At 41.3% G+C, this 19,091-nt stretch overlaps 1 protein-coding gene across 1 annotated transcript; it reads right to left on the reverse strand.

Moving 5' to 3' along the window:
• Positions 1–906: 906 nt before the first annotated feature.
• On the reverse strand, positions 907–18,789 carry LOC118240898 (NACHT, LRR and PYD domains-containing protein 9-like). The gene is made up of 7 exons (XM_035523447.1): positions 18,608–18,789; positions 13,741–13,831; positions 12,743–12,947; positions 9,826–11,620; positions 7,060–7,233; positions 3,249–3,419; positions 907–1,084 (listed from the first exon to the last, which is right to left on the reverse strand). Exons 1-7 carry the CDS (start codon positions 18,787–18,789, stop codon positions 907–909), a joined length of 2,796 nt encoding a protein of 931 aa, XP_035379340.1.
• Between the last annotated feature and the right edge of the window lie 302 nt (positions 18,790–19,091).

The following is a 19,091-nucleotide window of genomic DNA, read 5'->3' on the forward strand; positions in this document are numbered from 1 at the left end:
AGGAGTAGTAACCAATAATATACTGTAACTTGGCAAGCTTCAGGTTACAAATATTAGCCAGCTACATGTTTCATAAAAACACCTGTGGAGAGAGATCACAGGTTTATCTTAAGGAATAACCAATAAACCTTTCAGTTCTATTGAATGAATATTAACTTGTTGCGTTCTTTCCTCCAGCATGGCTGTCAGTTCAGCTCATCTCAACATGTGTTGAACACACGGTGTAGATCATAATGAGAAAAGGGTCTCCCACCCATAAACGCAAGGGAATCGTGTGATTGTAAAAGTGTCCTGTAATGTGTCCAGAACCTCAATGGTTCAGCTTTAAATGTTTTAATTAAGATTTTAAGGGCTTTGATTTGCAGAGAGATTAGAATGACTGATGTTTACAGTGTTTCCATACATAAACTACATAAAATCACTCAGTGAAAATCTTACATTAAAACACTTCATTTTACAACACAGCTGTTGGAGTTTCTGAATATATTCATCCTGTAAGACATTTTGCTAAATTTCTGCTCTCAGGTGACCAAAAATGCAGCTTGTGGACAAAATGCCAAAGCGCCTAGTTGAAGCAGCATTGTAATAAATACACCTGCACACGTGGACAAGGACTCATTGGTGTCTTCTCTTTACAATGTTATATTTCTCTTCTAGACTTGAAAATCTGCTCATGCATCACAGATGTAACTCTTTGTCTCCACAGTGTGGTCATTTAATGAAATGCAGTGAGGTTTCAACAGAAAACTATATTTAGAAATATTGAGAGAAGAAAACTTTATAAAAGTGTACATTTCCTTGCATTGCCTTGCCTGGCAATGTTTGTTTAATACTGTACTATAAGGGAGTTCACACTGACCTTTTTAAAATGCCTCTTTATTTACATTCAAAAATAGTCACAGAAACTCACCTGAGAATCTCCAGTTTACAGTGTGAACTCTTCAGTCCAGCACAGAGCTGCTCCACTCCTGAATTCTGCAGGTCATTATTATTCATCTCCAGCTCTCTCAGTGAAGAGTTTTCTGTTTGTAGAACTGATGTGAGAGATTTGCAAGACTCTTCAGTGAGACCACAGCCAGATAGTCTGTAAAAGAGTAAATACAGTAAATAATGTAGTTCAGTCAGAGGATGATGAATTAAAAGATCTGAACAGCTAATAAAAATTTAAAGAAGGGCTTGAAAGGTCTGGAACACACTGATACATTTTCAGCCTTTTAATTTTACAAACACAGTAACATTTCAACACTACTGTGTCTTCAACAAAGACAAAATGGAAAAAGACATGACAAATAACATTCATTAGCAACCTAAAACAGATGAACAAATAATGGATGGTTGGTTCATAAGTCAGTGAATGGCAGTTACCATAATCAGAGTCCAAATATCAAAATATCCCACCCCTAACACTATAACAGCAAACAGAACAACACACATCTCATTCAATGTTTCACAAATACAAACACACTAATATACAAACAGAAAATATTGTTGGAAGACAGGCAGAGTAGTGATTATGGAGGAATAAACACTGCATTAGTGATTATGGATGAATAAACACCGCAGTAGTGATTATGGAGGAATGAACACTGCAGTTTTGATTGGACAGAATGCAGACAGCATAATCTTTTACTAGTGTTTACATTCCTGTGCTCACACTATGAGTCACTGATCATGAAACATTCTCCTCTGCCTTTGCTTTTCCCAGTGAGGTCCTGAGTTCTGTCTGTGTGGTGCACCGAGAATCCCGGAGGCACAATAGTTGAGTCAGGGACCCCATCAGTCAGTCAGGTATGTGTGAGGCAGACCCCATCAGTCAGTCAGGTGTGTGTGTGACTCAGACACAATCGGCCAGTTAAGTGTTTGTTAGGCAACAATCTCATGTCGGCTGTTGACATGAAATGTGTCCCTGGAGTTTGTCCTTCATGGACTGCATGTGTGCAGTAAAATACTGGGGAGAAGAGGACCGTTCACATGTTGTTTCAGTTGGATCAGAACTTCGACTCACTTCTCACTTCTCTCCACTACAGCAGAGCTGTGGGGCTACAGTGAGAGTGGACACAGCCGACACTACAGCAGAGCTGTGGGGCTACAGTGAGAGTGGACACAGCCGACACTACAGCAGAGCTGTGGGGCTACAGTGAGAGTGGACACAGCTGACACTACAGCAGACCTGTGATGCTACAGTGAGAGTGGACACAGCCGACACTACAGCAAAGCTGTGGGGCTACAGTGAGAGTGGACACAGCCGACACTACAGCAGAGCTGTGGGGCTACAGTGAGAGTGGACACAGCTGACACTACAGCAGAGCTGTGGGGTTACAGTGAGAGTGGACACAGCTGACACTACAGCAGACCTGTGGGGCTACAGTGAGAGTGGACACAGCCGACACTACAGCAGAGCTGTGGGGCTACAGTGAGAGTGGACACAGCTGACACTACAGCAGACCTGTGGGGCTACAGTGAGAGTGGACACAGCTGACACTACAGCAGAGCTGTGGGGATACAGTGAGAGTGGACACAGCTGGGACTACAGCAGAGCTGTGGGGCTACAGTGAGAGTGGACCCAGCTGACACTACAGCAGAGCTGTGGGGCTACAGTGAGAGTGGACACAGCTGACACTACAGCAGAGCTGTGGGGCTACAGTGAGAGTGGACACAGCTGACACTAAAGCAGAGCTCTGGGGCTACAGTGAGATTCTTTCAGTGGAGTTCTTTCCTCCAGCACGGCTATCAGTTCAGCTCACCTCAACATGTGTTGAACACATGGTATAAATCATAATGAGAATGGGGTCTCCCACCCAAAAACACAATGGAATCATGTGTGATTGTAAAATACATTTTGCTAAATTTCTGCTCTCAGGTGACCAAAAATGCAGCTTGTGGACAAAATGCCAAAGCGCCTAGTTGAAGCAGCATTGTAAGAAATACACCTGTACATGTGGACAAGGACTCATTTGTGTCTTCTCTTTACAATGTTATGTTTCTCTTCTAGACTTGAATATCTGCTCATGCATGACAGATGTAACTCTTTGTCTCCACAGTGTGGTCATTTAATGAAATGCAGTGAGGTTTCAATAGAAAGCTATATTTAGAAATATTTAAAGAAGAGAACTTTATAATATAAAAGTGTAAATTTCCTTGCATTGCCTTGCCTGGCAATGTTTGTTTAATACTGTACTATAAGGGAGTTGACACTGACCAGACAAATGCCTCTTTATTTACATTCAAAAATAGTCACAGAAACTCACCTGAGAATCTCCAGTTTACAGTGTGAACTCTCCAGTCCAGCACAGAGCTGCTCCACTCCTGAATTCTGCAGGTCATTATTATTCATCTCCAGCTCTCTCAGTGAGTTTTCTGTTTTTAGAGCTGATGTGAGAGATTTGCAAGACCCTTTATTGAGACCACAGCCAGATAGTCTGTAAAAGAGTAAATACAGTAAATAATGTAGTTCAGTCAGAGGATGATGAATTAAAAGATCTGAACTGCTAATAAAAATTTAAAGAAGGGCTTGAAAGGTCTGGAACACACTGATACATTTTCAGCCTTTTAATTTTACAAACACAGTAACATTTCAACACTACTGTGTCTTCATCAAAGACAAAATGGAAAAAGACATGACAAATAACATTCATTAGCAACCTAAAACAGATGAACAAATAATGGATGGTTGGTTCATAAGTCAGTGAATGGCAGTTACCATAATCAGAGTCCAAATATCAAAATATCCCACCCCTAACACCATAACAGGAAACAGAACAACATAGATCTCATTCAATGTTTCACAAATACAAATACACTAATATACAAGCAGAAAATATTGTTGGAAGATATGCAGAGTAGTGATTATGGAGGAATAAACACTGCAGTAGTGATTATGGAGGAATAAACACTGCAGTAATGATTATGGAGGAATAAACACTGCAGTATTGATAATGTTGGGATGAACATTGCAGTAGTGATTATGGAGGAATAAACACCACAGTATTCATTATGGTGGAATAATCACTGTATTGTTTATCATGGAGAAATAAACACTGCAGCAGTGATTATGGAGGAATGAACACTGCAGTAGAGATTATGGAGGAATAAACACTGCAGTATTGATTATGTTGGAATGAACATCGCAATAGTGATTTTAGAGGAATAATCACTGTAGTATTTATTATGGAGGAATAAACACTGCAATAGTGATTATGTAGAAATAAACACTGCATTAGTGACTATGGAGTAATGAATACTGTAGTATTGATTATGAAGGAATTAATATTGCGGTAGTGATTATGGAGGAATAAACACCACTGTATTGATTATGGTGGAATATTCACTGTAGTATTTCTTATGGAGAAATAAACACTGCAGGAGTGATTATGGAATAATGAACACTGCAGTATTGATTATGGAGGAATGAACATTGCAGTAGTGAATATTAGTGTATGAGCACTGCAGTAGTAATGATGGTAGGATGAACACTGCAATAGTGATTATGGAGGAATGAACACTGCAGTCTCTCTCACACACATACAAACAAAATTTCTGTCTCTCTCACACACACACACACACACACACACACACACACACACACACACACACACACACACACACACACACAGATAATAGTTCTGTCTCTCTCACACATACAAATAATAGATCTCTCTCTCTCTCTCTCTCTCTCTCTCTATTTCACCCCCCCACACACACACAATAGATCTGTATGTCTCTCTCTTTCTCTATTTCAGAGACACATACACAGATAATAATTCTGCTGCTCTCTCTCTTCCTTGCTCTCTTTCACACACACACACACACACACACACACACACACACACACACACACAGATAATAGTTCTGTCTCTCTCACACATACAAATAATAGATCTCTCTCTCTCTCTCTCTCTCTCTCTATTTCACCCCCCCACACACACAATAGATCTGTATGTCTCTCTCTTTCTCTATTTCAGAGACACATACACAGATAATAATTCTGCTGCTCTCTCTCTTCCTTGCTCTCTTTCACACACACACACACACACACACACACACACACACACACACACACACACACACACACACACAGATAATAGTTCTGTCTCTCTCACACATACAAATAATAGATCTCTCTCTCTCTCTCTCTCTCTCTCTATTTCACCCCCCCACACACGCACAATAGATCTGTATGTCTCTCTCTTTCTCTATTTCAGAGACACATACACAGATAATAATTCTGCTGCTCTCTCTCTTCCTTGCTCTCTTTCACACACACACACACACACACACACACACACACACACACACACACACACACACACACACACACACACAGATAATAGTTCTGTCTCTCTCACACATACAAATAATAGATCTCTCTCTCTCTCTCTCTCTCTCTCTCTCTCTCTCTCTCTCTCTATTTCACCCCCCCACACACACAATAGATCTGTATGTCTCTCTCTTTCTCTATTTCAGAGACACATACCCAGATAATAATTCTGCTGCTCTCTCTCTTCCTTGCTCTCTTTCACACACACACACACACACACACACACACACACACACACACACACACACACACACACACACACACACACACACACACAGATAATAGTTCTGTCTCTCTCACACATACAAATAATAGATCTCTCTCTCTCTCTCTCTCTCTCTCTCTCTCTCTCTCTATTTCACCCCCCCCACACACACAATAGATCTGTATGTCTCTCTCTTTCTCTATTTCAGAGACACATACCCAGATAATAATTCTGCTGCTCTCTCTCTTCCTTGCTCTCTTTCACACACACACACACACACACACACACACACACACACACACACACACACACACACACACACACACACTTCACTCCTTCTCTCCTCCTAATCTCCTGATTACTGATTACTGTGTCTTGTGTGTCTTTCTTTCTCTCTTGTAATTAAGTCCACAGGTTCACTCGTCCAGCGCTGAACATTGTTCCTCACTACTGTGTTCAGATGTCCTGAGTTTACTGTCAGCTGTCTGCTCAGTTTCTCTCTCTGCTGACTCCACGTCTTCTACCATCACTGTTCTATTTTTGTTTGATGTCTCTGGCTTGATGAAAAAATTAGCAGCCAACATTGAGTCCTAAGTCAAGCTAATATGACGTTAGTGTGAGGTATCTAGGAGTAGTAACCAATAATATACTGTAACTTGGCAAGCTTCAGGTTACAAATATTAGCCAGCTACATGTTTCATAAAAACACCTGTGGAGAGAGATCACAGGTTTATCTTAAGGAATAACCAATAAACCTTTCAGTTCTATTGAATGAATATTAACTTGTTGCGTTCTTTCCTCCAGCATGGCTGTCAGTTCAGCTCATCTCAACATGTGTTGAACACACGGTGTAGATCATAATGAGAAAAGGGTCTCCCACCCATAAACACAAGGGAATCGTGTGATTGTAAAAGTGTCCTGTAATGTGTCCAGAACCTCAATGGTTCAGCTTTAAATGTTTTAATTAAGATTTTAAGGGCTTTGATTTGCAGAGAGATTAGAATGACTGATGTTTACAGTGTTTCCATACATAAACTACATAAAATCACTCAGTGAAAATCTTACATTAAAACACTTCATTTTACAACACAGCTGTTGGAGTTTCTGAATATATTCATCCTGTAAGACATTTTGCTAAATTTCTGCTCTCAGGTGACCAAAAATGCAGCTTGTGGACAAAATGCCAAAGCGCCTAGTTGAAGCAGCATTGTAATAAATACACCTGCACACGTGGACAAGGACTCATTGGTGTCTTCTCTTTACAATGTTATATTTCTCTTCTAGACTTGAAAATCTGCTCATGGATCACAGATGTAACTCTTTGTCTCCACAGTGTGGTCATTTAATGAAATGCAGTGAGGTTTCAACAGAAAACTATATTTAGAAATATTGAGAGAAGAAAACTTTATAAAAGTGTACATTTCCTTGCATTGCCTTGCCTGGCAATGTTTGTTTAATACTGTACTATAAGGGAGTTCACACTGACCTTTTTAAAATGCCTCTTTATTTACATTCAAAAATAGTCACAGAAACTCACCTGAGAATCTCCAGTTTACAGTGTGAACTCTTCAGTCCAGCACAGAGCTGCTCCACTCCTGAATTCTGCAGGTCATTATTATTCATCTCCAGCTCTCTCAGTGAAGAGTTTTCTGTTTGTAGAACTGATGTGAGAGATTTGCAAGACTCTTCAGTAAGACCACAGCCAGATAGTCTGTAAAAGAGTAAATACAGTAAATAATGTAGTTCAGTCAGAGGATGATGAATTAAAAGATCTGAACTGCTAATAAAAATTTAAAGAAGGGCTTGAAAGGTCTGGAACACACTGATACATTTTCAGCCTTTTAATTTTACAAACACAGTAACATTTCAACACTACTGTGTCTTCATCAAAGACAAAATGGAAAAAGACATGACAAATAACATTCATTAGCAACCTAAAACAGATGAACAAATAATGGATGGTTGGTTCATAAGTCAGTGAATGGCAGTTACCATAATCAGAGTCCAAATATCAAAATATCCCACCCCTAACACCATAACAGGAAACAGAACAACATAGATCTCATTCAATGTTTCACAAATACAACTACACTAATATACAAACAGAAAATATTGTTGGAATCCATGCAGAGTAGTGATTATGGAGGAATAAACACTGCAGTAGTGATTATGGAGGAATAAACACCACAGTATTGATTATGGTGGAATAATCACTGTAGTGTTTTTCATGGAGAAATAAACGCTGCAGTAGTGACTATGGAGTAATGAACACTATTATGATTATGGAGGAATGAACATTGCAGTAGTGAATATTAGTGTATGAACATTGCAGTACTAATGATGGTGGGATGAACACTGCAGTAGTGATTATGGAGGAATGGACAGAATGCAGAGAGCAGAATCCTTTACTAGTGTTTACATTCCTTTGCTCACACTGAGTCATTGATCATGAAACATTCTCCTCTGCCTTTGCTTTTCCCAGTGAGGTCCTGAGTTCTGTCTGTGTGGTGCACCGAGAATCCTGGAGGCTCAATAGCTGAGTCAGGGACTCCATCAGTCATTCAGGTGTGTGTGAGGCAGACCCCATCAGTCAGTCAGGTGTGTGTGAGGCAGACTCCATCAGTCAGTCAGGTGTGTTAGGCAGAACCCATCAGTCAGTTAAGTGTGTGTGAGGCAACTATCTCATGTCTGCTGTTGACATGAAATGTGTCCCTGGAGTTTGTCCTTCATGGACTGTATGTGTGCAGTAAAATACTGGGGAGAGGAGGATGGTTCACATGTTTCAGTTGGATCAGAACTGACTCACTTCTCCTGCACTGCTTGTGTGAGGACTCAAGCACATCTGACTTTTTGTACAAAAGAACTGATACGGTCAGTTTTACAACTGTGCTTACATGCATTTGAGTAGAGCCAAATACTAATACTTTCTGAAATTCAAGAAAAAACTTTAAATTGTTCACTGAAATTATGCTGATTATATGATTTGTAAAGAAAAGCATTGTATTAAACAAATCATTTTCACTAGTGGTCTGAGATATTGGTCCCACTGTATGTGATCAACAGTAGTAGCCTGCTACAGTTTTAGGTGAGTGACAGTAGTAACAGCATGAGCTTCTGGGAGACTCACTGCATGTTACACTGATCACACAGAGCTGTGAACGTTACTGCATGTTACACTGATCGCACAGAGCTGTGAACGTCACTGCATGCTACACTCATCATTTTACATTTATGGCATTTAGCTGACGCTTTTATCCAAAGCATCTTACAATTATGACTGAGTACAACTTGAGCAATTGAGGGTTAAGGGTCTTGCTCAGGGGCACAACAGTGGCAACTCGGCAGCGGTGGGGCTTGAACCAGCAACCTTCTAATTAAAAGTCAAGTACCTCAATCACACAGCACTGAAGGTGTAGTACTAGAATCAGTTGCTGTTAATGATGTTAGTTTATTTTGACTTAAACTTATTTACAACTAGATTATGACAAATTGCCTTGGTAAAATATTTAAACAATGAAAATGTTTCAGATGAAGTCATATTAACACCTACACCTTTATAAATGTGCCCAATCACCATCATCGGCTCTAAAGAAAACCTGTGATAAAGTTTGAAAACTGCCATCAGTGTGAAATATATATATGTGTGTGTGTGTGTGTGTGTGTGTGTGTGTGTGTGTGTGTGTGTGTGTGAGTGTGTGAGAATATGTGTATACATTGGTTATGCTCATCCTTGTGCACTTTTCTCTGTATTGGTCAGTAGTGATTGAACTGTAATGTTGATCAGAAAGCTGAACTGATAGTTCATATTTGAACCCTTTTGTATGTTACACTGTGTGGTGTGGTGTGTGTGTGTGTGTGCGCGTGTACACACTGATATTTCGTACTTGAACACTTCTGTATGTTACACTGCAGCATATTTTCTCTGGCTGTTTTACTAAGAGTGTGAACTATAAACAAACACTGTTGGCCACTGTTTTAAATGTAGGACCATTCTCAATACACAGGCACACAACTACCCATGACATCAAATATCATTTAACCATCATTAATACATTTAGACTAATGAATCACTGGACAGTGTTACTATATTCCAATGTTCCACAACTTTATGGTTTAACTTAAGCACCTGGTGATGGGATCTCTCTATCCTGCTCTCTCTCTAATGTTCTCTCTCTCTCTCTCTCTCTCTCTCTCTCTCTCTCTCTCTCTCTCTCTCTCTCCTTTTCATTTTTCACAGAAGACCTTCTGAGTCAAGCACATCCAGTGCTACACCCACTGTTCATCTCTAAATGAAAATACTCACATGGCTTTTCTGGATGCTTTGACCACTGGCAGCAGTCTCAGCAGACATTCCTCTGATGGGTCATATTTCCTCAGGTCAAACTCATCCAGCTCCTCTTCTGAGTTCAGCAACACAAATGCCAGAGCTGACCACTGAGCAGGAGACAGTCTGGCTCCATGGAGACCACTGTTACCTCCTCTGCTCAGGTATGTTTGGACTTCCTGCACTAGAGAATGATCATTCAGTTCATTCAGACAGTGGAAGAGATTGATGGATTTCTCTGTAGAGGGACTGTCACTGATCTTCTTCTTGATGTACTTGACTGTTTCCTCTTTGCTGTGAGAGCTGCTTCCTGTCTGTGTCAGTAGGCGTCGTAAGAGAGTCTGATTGGACTCCAGTGAGAGACCCAGAAGGAAGCGAAGGAAAAGGTCCAGGTGTCCATTTTGACTCTGTAAGGCCTTGTCCACTGCACTGTTGAGGAAGACAGACATTGGGGTTTTGACTATTTCAGGGTGTTGCTGTTGTAGCACATTGGTGTTGGTGGAGATGAAGGAAATAAACACATATACAGCAGCCAGAAACTCCTGAACACTCAGATGTACAAAGCTGAACACCTTCCCCAGCTGTAGCTCAAACTCCTGTCTGAAGATCTGAGTGCACATTCCTGAATACACTGTCATTTCTCTGACATCAATGCCACTGTTTCTCAGGTCTTCCTCATAGAAGATCAGGTTGCCTTTTTCTAGCTGTTGGAAAGCCAGTTTTCCCAGTGCCAAAACATTTTTTCTCATGTGACGTGGGTGAGTGGGACCTTTTTGTCCTTTCATACTTTGTCTATATTTTTGATCCTTGTGTCTGAGCTGAAAGATCAGGAAGTGTGTGAACATCTGAGTCAGAGTCTTGGGGATCTCTCTAATCTCTGCTTCACCTAACATTCTCTCTAGAACAGTGGCTGCAATCCAACAGAAGACTGGAATGTGGCACATGATGTAGAGGCTTTTTGACGACTTCATGTGTGTGATGATTCTATTGGCCAGGCCCTGATCACTGATTCTCTTCCTGAAATACTCCTCTTTCTGTGGTTCACTGAACCCTCTTACCTCTGTTACCTGGTCAACACACTCAGGAGGGATCTGATTGGCTGCTGCTGGTCGAGAGGTTATCCAAAGGAGAGCAGAGGGAAGCAGATTCCCCTTGATGAGGTTTGTCAGCAGCACATCCACTGAGGTCGACTCTGTTACATCCCACAATCTCTCATTGTTCTGGAAATCTAGAGGAAGTCTACACTCATCCAGACCATCAAAGATGAACAGAATTTTGTAGTTTGTATAATGTTTAGGTTTTAATTCAGATGTTTCTGGGAAAAAGCGATGAAGAAGCTCCACCAGACTGAACTTTTTCTCCTTCATCAAATTCAGCTCCCTAAAAGGAAGTGGAAATATGAAGAGAACGTCCTGATTTACGTTTCCTTCAGACCAGTCCAGTATGAACTTCTGCACAGAGACCGTTTTGCCAATTCCAGCCACTCCTTTAGTCAGCACAGTTCTGATGGCTTTGTCTTGTCCTGGTAAGGGTCTAAAGATGTCACTGCATTTGATGGATGTCTCCTGTGTTACTGGTCTCCTGGACGCTGCCTCAATCTGTCTCACCTCATGCTCATTATTGACCTCTCCACTCCCTCCCTCTGTGATGTAGAGCTCTGTGTAGATCTCATTCAGAAGTGCTGTGGTTCCCTGCTGTGAGATTCCTTCATGAATCTTCTGACATTTGTCCCTCAGTTTGGATTTGAGCTTTCTGTGGCAAGCAGGGGCCAGTTCTGATAAAAGAGGAAGACAACAGAACACATGATAATCTCTTTTAGATTCATTCATAAAATACTCATTACAGGAGTTACAGGAAAATAGATAAACAGATTGTTATAAATAGATTGTTTATTCCTGCTAGATTGGGCATGAAACTTCCAGTGGTAAATCTTAGTCAATTCAGGGACTGACAGCCTTAAATTTCAAGATTAACAGACATTGTATTATACATTATTTTATTGATAATATTTACTGGTTATCAATAACACCAAATGGTCAGTAGTTAGAAACCAGCTGAGGTTCCACCACACACACTGGTAACCATCACCTGACTGAGGAGATCTACAACCCAGACTGGACAAGGGGGGGGGGGGGGGACAAACTGTGATCTGTGAGATAGGACCTGTGTTCTAATGTGATCTGTGAGATAGGACCTGTGTTCTAATGTGATCTGTGAGATAGGACCTGTGTTCTAATGTGATCTGTGAGATAGGACCTGTGTTCTAATGTGATCTGTGAGGTAGGACCTGTGTTCTAATGTGATCTGTGAGGTAGGACCTGTGTTCTAATGTGATCTGTGAGATAGGACCTGTGTTCTAATGTGATCTGTGAGATAGGACCTGTGTTCTAATCTCAGTTACAAAGAATAAAGTGACACTTTATTTTAAGTGATCCTTTTAACATTAAATAGTGTCTGACCACTTGAACTATTCCACTTGTGAGTAAACTTGATTGCAATTGTATCCAAACTCTCACATGATTCATTCATGAACATATACTTGGATACTTGGGGGGGGGGGGGGTGTATGTGGACATAGAAAAAAAAAATTAACATCTGCCAGTGATTTGTGGTCAAATCTCATTGGTCAAATTAAATCTCAGCCCTAAAGAATAACAATGTATCCTCAAAACGTCAGCATTCTGCAAACACATGACACATAGTCCAGCAGTTAATGTACTGTACCAACAATCAGAAGGTTGTCAATTCAAGCCCCACCACTACAAACTTGCCACTCTTGGGCACATGAGCAAGACCATTAACCCTCAATTGCTTGAATTGTACTCACAATTGTATTTATTTTCCTTCATTAAAAGCACCTGCTAAATGTAATAATGTCATGACCCAGAACTCTTACTGGTCAGTAGTGTGTTAGCGAGGTCTGTCTGGTTCATCTTCCTCAGGACGTGCAGTGTGATCTCCAGCACCCCCTCTCTGACACTGCTCTGATCCTCCTCATCCTCCACCTGTCTCTCAGTGCATGCTGGGTAATCTGAGCTCAGTAGATTCTTAAATCTCTTCAGCTCATTCTTCACCAGAGAGATGATTTTGTCCTCCAGCTCCTGAATAAACAGTATCAGTAAAACTAGTGTTATATACAGATCTTTTTAACACAAGATAATCAATTAAACATGAGAGGGCTGAACTGAGTGGGATTGGATGGTCATGTGCACATTATGGTTTATAAAAGAACATAAGCATCACATTAACTGGGCTGTATCTTAAAGTTTAAATGTTAGTTAATTTTATAAAGTTATAATAGTTTGTGAAGTTTGAGTTTTGTTCATTATCAGTTAAATTACAAAAAGCCATTAAAGTAAAGCATGAACCAGTAAACCACAGAGTCTCATCATGATCTGTGATCTAAACACACTCTAATGATAAAGACCCTTCCCCCTCACACACACACACACACTCACACACACACACACACACTCACACACACACACACACACACACACACACACACACACACACACACACACACACACACACACACACTCACACACACACACTTACACACACACACACACACACACACACACACACACACACACACACACACACATACACACTTACACACTTACACACTTACACTTACACACACACACACACACACACACACACACACACACACACACACACACACACATATATACACACACATATACACACACACACACACACACACACACACACACACGCACACACACACACACACACACACACACACACACACTCACACACACATATATACACACACACACACACACACACACACACACACACACACACACACACACACACACACACACCCACTCACACACACTCACACACACTCACACACACACACACCTTGAACACTGACTCCAGCTTTTCTTTAGAAATGTTTACAGGCTTCTTCTGGTCACTGTGGACAAACAAATCAAAGACTTTAATGGATAATCTACAGTTTATAAACATCCAAGTTAAATTCATGGTTGTGTACATGATGCTGATGATGATGTGATACATGGCTTCAACCCAAACACTGTACTGACAGTAGAGCAGAATAACCAGAGAAGCTGCCCCTGGCCCTCACTCTGGTGATGTAGAATAATGTTTATGTGAATGGTGCTTCACCAGATACTGGGAAATGAACACAAGAAAATGAACACTTGAACACAAATAATTATATGCACCCCATCCACACAGAACAGAGGGCACCAGAACAAAAAGAGAGAGAGAGAGAGAGAGAGAGAGAGAGAGAGAGAGAGAGAGAGAAAGAGAGAGAGAGGTGTAACAGAGCGGCTGTGGGGCAGCAGGCAGGATAATCAGGGGTGAAGCCTAACAGGCTGTGGACACTATCAGAACTATCAGATACTGACCAAGAACCAGGGTAATAAAGAAAGCTGTTACTCTAACAGTTCTCTCTCTCTCTGTGTGTGTGTGTGTGTGTGTGTGTGTGTGTGTGTGTGTGTGACATTATTCTACTTTCCAAAGATTGGGTGTATTGTATTTATATTCTGTGTCCCAAACCTGTTATGTAATACTCAGTGTTCATGCTGGAATCCTTCTCTCTGTAACAGATGAGTAAAGTGTTTTCTCTGGTCTAGATGGTGGTGTGATTCTGGAGAGTTTTGTCCATCCTGTGACTGAGGGAGATCCTCTGACTCTACACTGTTTACTTCACCCCACTATCATATCACACCTCACAGCTGATTTACATAAAGATGGATCACTCATCCAGACCCAGACTGCAGGAGAAATGACCATCCGTACTGTCTCAAAGTCAGATGAGGGTGTCTACTACTGTAAACACCCAGAGAGAGGAGTCACCACACAGCTGAGTCTCAGAGGTCAGAAAACAGTGAATTTAAATGTTTCTTAACAACCAATTTAAAAGAGGGAACAGATCAAACATGTAACAAATCATTTTGTGATTCATGTGCTTTGTTCAGTTCCCATGAGTTCAGCTGGTGATTCCTCCTCTCTTGGCCTGGTTGGTTTGGCTGTGGGACTGAGTTTGGTCCTGTTCCTCATCTTACTGACCCTGCTGTGGTGCTACAAAACCAACACAGGTCTGAGATCAGCAGCAGATCATTTATGAATACTTTAAATGTTATGTGTTTGTATGATACACATCATGAAACCTGTTTACAGTATTAAACACGTTTCGTTTATTTCCATGTTGCCCTGGTGCAGAATCTCTGTGTCACTGTACTGGGAACCAGTCACACATCAATCAGACATCAGATCAGACCCAGAGAGAGTCAGGAAGTGAGGGGTGTCAGTCACACCACTGCACACTGCTCAGACCATGAACCACTAACAACATTCCTTATTAACAAATAAAGCTTTAACTTCTCTAAGCCAATTTAACTCATCTTTTCATCATCTCTCATCTTTTCATTTTTGTGATTTGTTCCATACTGTGTCCAATAATCTTTCAGTTTGGTAGTTACGATTTATTTTTCTTTTAAAGCCAAAAACTGCCCACATCTATGACAGATGTTAGGGTTTCTAAAGATCAAATCATTCTTTAAAAACATTTTTTGACTTCTTCTTTTGTGATGGTTTTGAACAGTAGGAGATGGGAAATGATTCTTGCAGATTGTGTCAGTGAGGCTGTACCATCTTTGTGGTTAGAAAGGTGAAGGAATGTTCCTTCCCTCTGTTATTGTGTGGTATGGCTGGGGGTCTCCAGTACCACAGACTCCACAATAAAGTTACATGCCTGGCTGGAGTTAACTGATATGGGATACTAGCTAAATTTCCCCTTTCTGCAATGTCTCTATTACCCCAGTCTGTCTGTGTCCTGTGTGGTTCTTTATTACCCCAGTCTGTCTGTGTCCTGTGCGGTTCTTTATTACCCCAGTCTGTCTGTGTCCTGTGTGGTTCTTTATTACCCCAGTCTGTCTGTGTCCTGTGTGGTTCTTTATTACCCCAGTCTGTCTGTGTGCTGTGTGGTTCTTTATTACCCCAGTCTGTTTGTGTCCTGTGTGGTTTTTTTATTACCCCAGTCTGTCTGTGTCCTGTGTGGTTCTTCCTGTTATGACAGTGATTCCTGAGACCTAATAAATGTCCTCAGCAATTGTATCCTGACGTCTCATCCACCTGCATGTAACAGTTTCTAAAACTAATAACACCAGAACCACCACTATTACTTTACTATAGTGTCAGTATCACAGAACTGGACTGTCCCACCTGTTCAGGTAAGCAGGACCTCCTAGATGGACCCAAACACATATGAGGTGGAACAGGGAAGGGGACAAAAGAGGTAAAACAACTGAACAGGAAACCAACAACTGAGAGGGTTTGACCTGAAGGAGTGGGTGAGCAAGACCACACTGTTCTACCCCCTACACTACTGGGAAGAAGGAGTAAAGGAGTGATGGGAGTGATGGGAGTGATGGGGTGTGAAGGGAGTGAAGAAGTGAAGGGAGTGAAGGGGAGTGGTGGGAGTGAAGGAGTGAAGGGAGTGAAGGAGTGAAGGGGAGTGCTTGGTGGAGACATAACAGGTGTTTTTACTGTTTAATAGTACGAACAAACAAAAGAGTTCAGCAGTGAAGGGATGTTTAAGGGCCAGAAAACCCTCAGCCACTTCTGATGAAAAACAGTGTCTGGTGCAACCTTATTAGTTTGACCTGTAGAATGGTGACATTGTTTACTGGGGTATTATTGTTGTAATATTGGGGGAACTTCACTCCCTCATACACTGTGAGGAAGACATCTATCCCACTTATGAAAGAATCTGAGTGTGTAATGTATCACTCACTGTAGGACTGAGGTCACAGGTCCACTGCTGAGGTCAGGAGGATTATCCATGGACCAGTCACTCTTCATAGACACACAGCTGGGTGCGGGAGATGATTCACTCTTCATAGACACACAGCTGGGTGCTGGAGGTGATGCACTCTTCATAGAAACACAGCTGGGTGCTGGAGGTGATGCACTCTTCATAGAAACACAGCTGGGTGCTGGAGACTCTGCTCTCTTTACCCTGATGAAGATGAGGAAAGTGTTGAGTAATTACATCCTTCACTACATCTCATTTATCCTGAATATTCCCTCTTCCTGTTTCCTCAGATTAGGTGCTGATGGAAAGCTCCTCACTGTGGGTCAGAGGTTCCTCCTCCACTGCTGGAATTATGAGGCTCCATCATGGAGTTGTTCCTCTTCACACACACACACACAGCTGGACACTGGAGATGCTGCTACCTGTCAACAGTTCATACACACAGAGTGAATGCCTGACAAAACTCACATTAACATATTAAAAAATAAAAAGCATGATGTCAAACATGAAACATGAAGTAAAAAATAATATAAAAATACAGACATATAAAATAAAATAAATAAAGTAAGTAACACAGTGTGTAATACATGTGGATGAGGACATCTTATGTTATTATATATGTGTGCATGTTTACATATATGGTACTCAGATACTGTAACAGCCCGTATATGTGCACTCTGTTTTAAAGCACAGGCAACTTGACCATCAACAGCTAAAGCATTAATTAACCCCACATATCCAGCATCGAGTACTTAACACACCCAAAGAAATTCAAATATAAATTCATCATCATATTTACATTGAATTAATTTATTCTGTTTCTTGTTGCATTAACGTTATGTCACTGTTACTTTTGTGTTCAGCTGAAATAGTGATACTGACCCTGTCAACATGTCTGTCTGTTATATGCCCTTAATCAGTGTATATTAGTAGTTCACTACATTTACAGTACACTATAGGTGGAGGTACCTTTGTCCTTAATCAGTGTACATCAGTAGTTCACTACATTTACAGTACACTATAGGTGGTGGTATCTTTGTCCTTAATCAGTGTACATCAATAGTTTACTACATTTACAGTACACTATAGGTGGTGGTGGGAAAAGTGACATTTTGTGAAACATTGAGATGTTCAAAGCAGTTGTGTTGAAAATTGTTTCAAGGTTTCAGAATACTGTAGTAGACTACTGTAGGGAACTGGGATGACTGGTTGGCTTTATACTTTGTTCAACCTGGTGTGTTGGCTAGAACTAGACTTAAAGCCATACTGAGTTCAAAGGTGTAATAAAGGCATGGACTTTGATGTTACAGAACTGTAAAGAATATTATATAATGCTATGAGATCAAGTCTGTGTCACCAATCTGTGGTCTAAGACACAAATACAGATATGACTTTAAATGTCAATATTGCTTGTAAATGACAACATTCACAATAACAGAAAAGGTTTACACAGTCAATTATAACGTCGATACTACGATCAATATAACTGGTACTTGGGTTCCATCTAGCAGCGACTCTCTGGAACTGCTTTAATGACTAGATAAACAAAGAAATGCAGTGGCCATGACTAAAATTTAAATGACTGATTTAACCTCCCAAACCCAAGGACTAATAGACAAAGGAAGTACAGCTGATATGAAACACAGTATTACCAGAGGAGAAATATGGAAAAATATGAAAGTGAAACTAAATCTATATAGAGAGCACATGGAGTAACGTGTCTGCTCGTTAGTAACTGTAAACGTCAACTAGGGCGTGGCCATACAGACGAACACACACACACAGACAAAGGGAGATGTTTAGGGGGAGGGGCTGTTTTTGGGCTGCGGCCCCGAAACCAATGCCGAACAGCGAGGCAGGAGGACCAAGCGATCCGACACAGGCCAGCGCAAGCAGCACAGCAGGGAGAAGGACAGGGACCAGGACGACAACAGACACACTGACAGGGACAGGCACTGACATAAAGGGGACAAAGTGACTGGCACAGACAGCGTGACGGGGACAGACAGTGAGAGGGACGGGCTCTTGTAATCTGCAGACGTGGTGTTGCTGACCGAGGGAGGGTCCCTATGGAGGACCTCCTCCACTGTTATGGGATCCTCCCCACGGTCGAACTCCGAGTCCATCCGCAGACTAACATCGTTGCACTCCCCATTCCTCTCATAATCCGCACAGCCCTCATGCTAGTCCATGGAGGGGTAGTAGAACCCTGTGGAGTCTGACTCCAAGTACTGGACCTCATTGTATCAGTCCCGGTAGTCTGGAGTGGGTTCGTAGAACTCTGCAGAGTCCAGTCCAGGACCATACTCAGGGTAAAAGGGTACAGAGCCCAAGAGTATGGAGGGTTTCCATCCAAGGGCGTTTACACCCTTTCTTCCCCTTCTTCTTCTTCTTACTTCTCATCCCAGGCATCCTTCGACAGTCGATG

This window comes from Electrophorus electricus, assembly GCF_013358815.1.
Source record: "Electrophorus electricus isolate fEleEle1 chromosome 5 unlocalized genomic scaffold, fEleEle1.pri SUPER_5_unloc_6, whole genome shotgun sequence".
NCBI classification, from domain to species: domain Eukaryota; kingdom Metazoa; phylum Chordata; class Actinopteri; order Gymnotiformes; family Gymnotidae; genus Electrophorus; species Electrophorus electricus.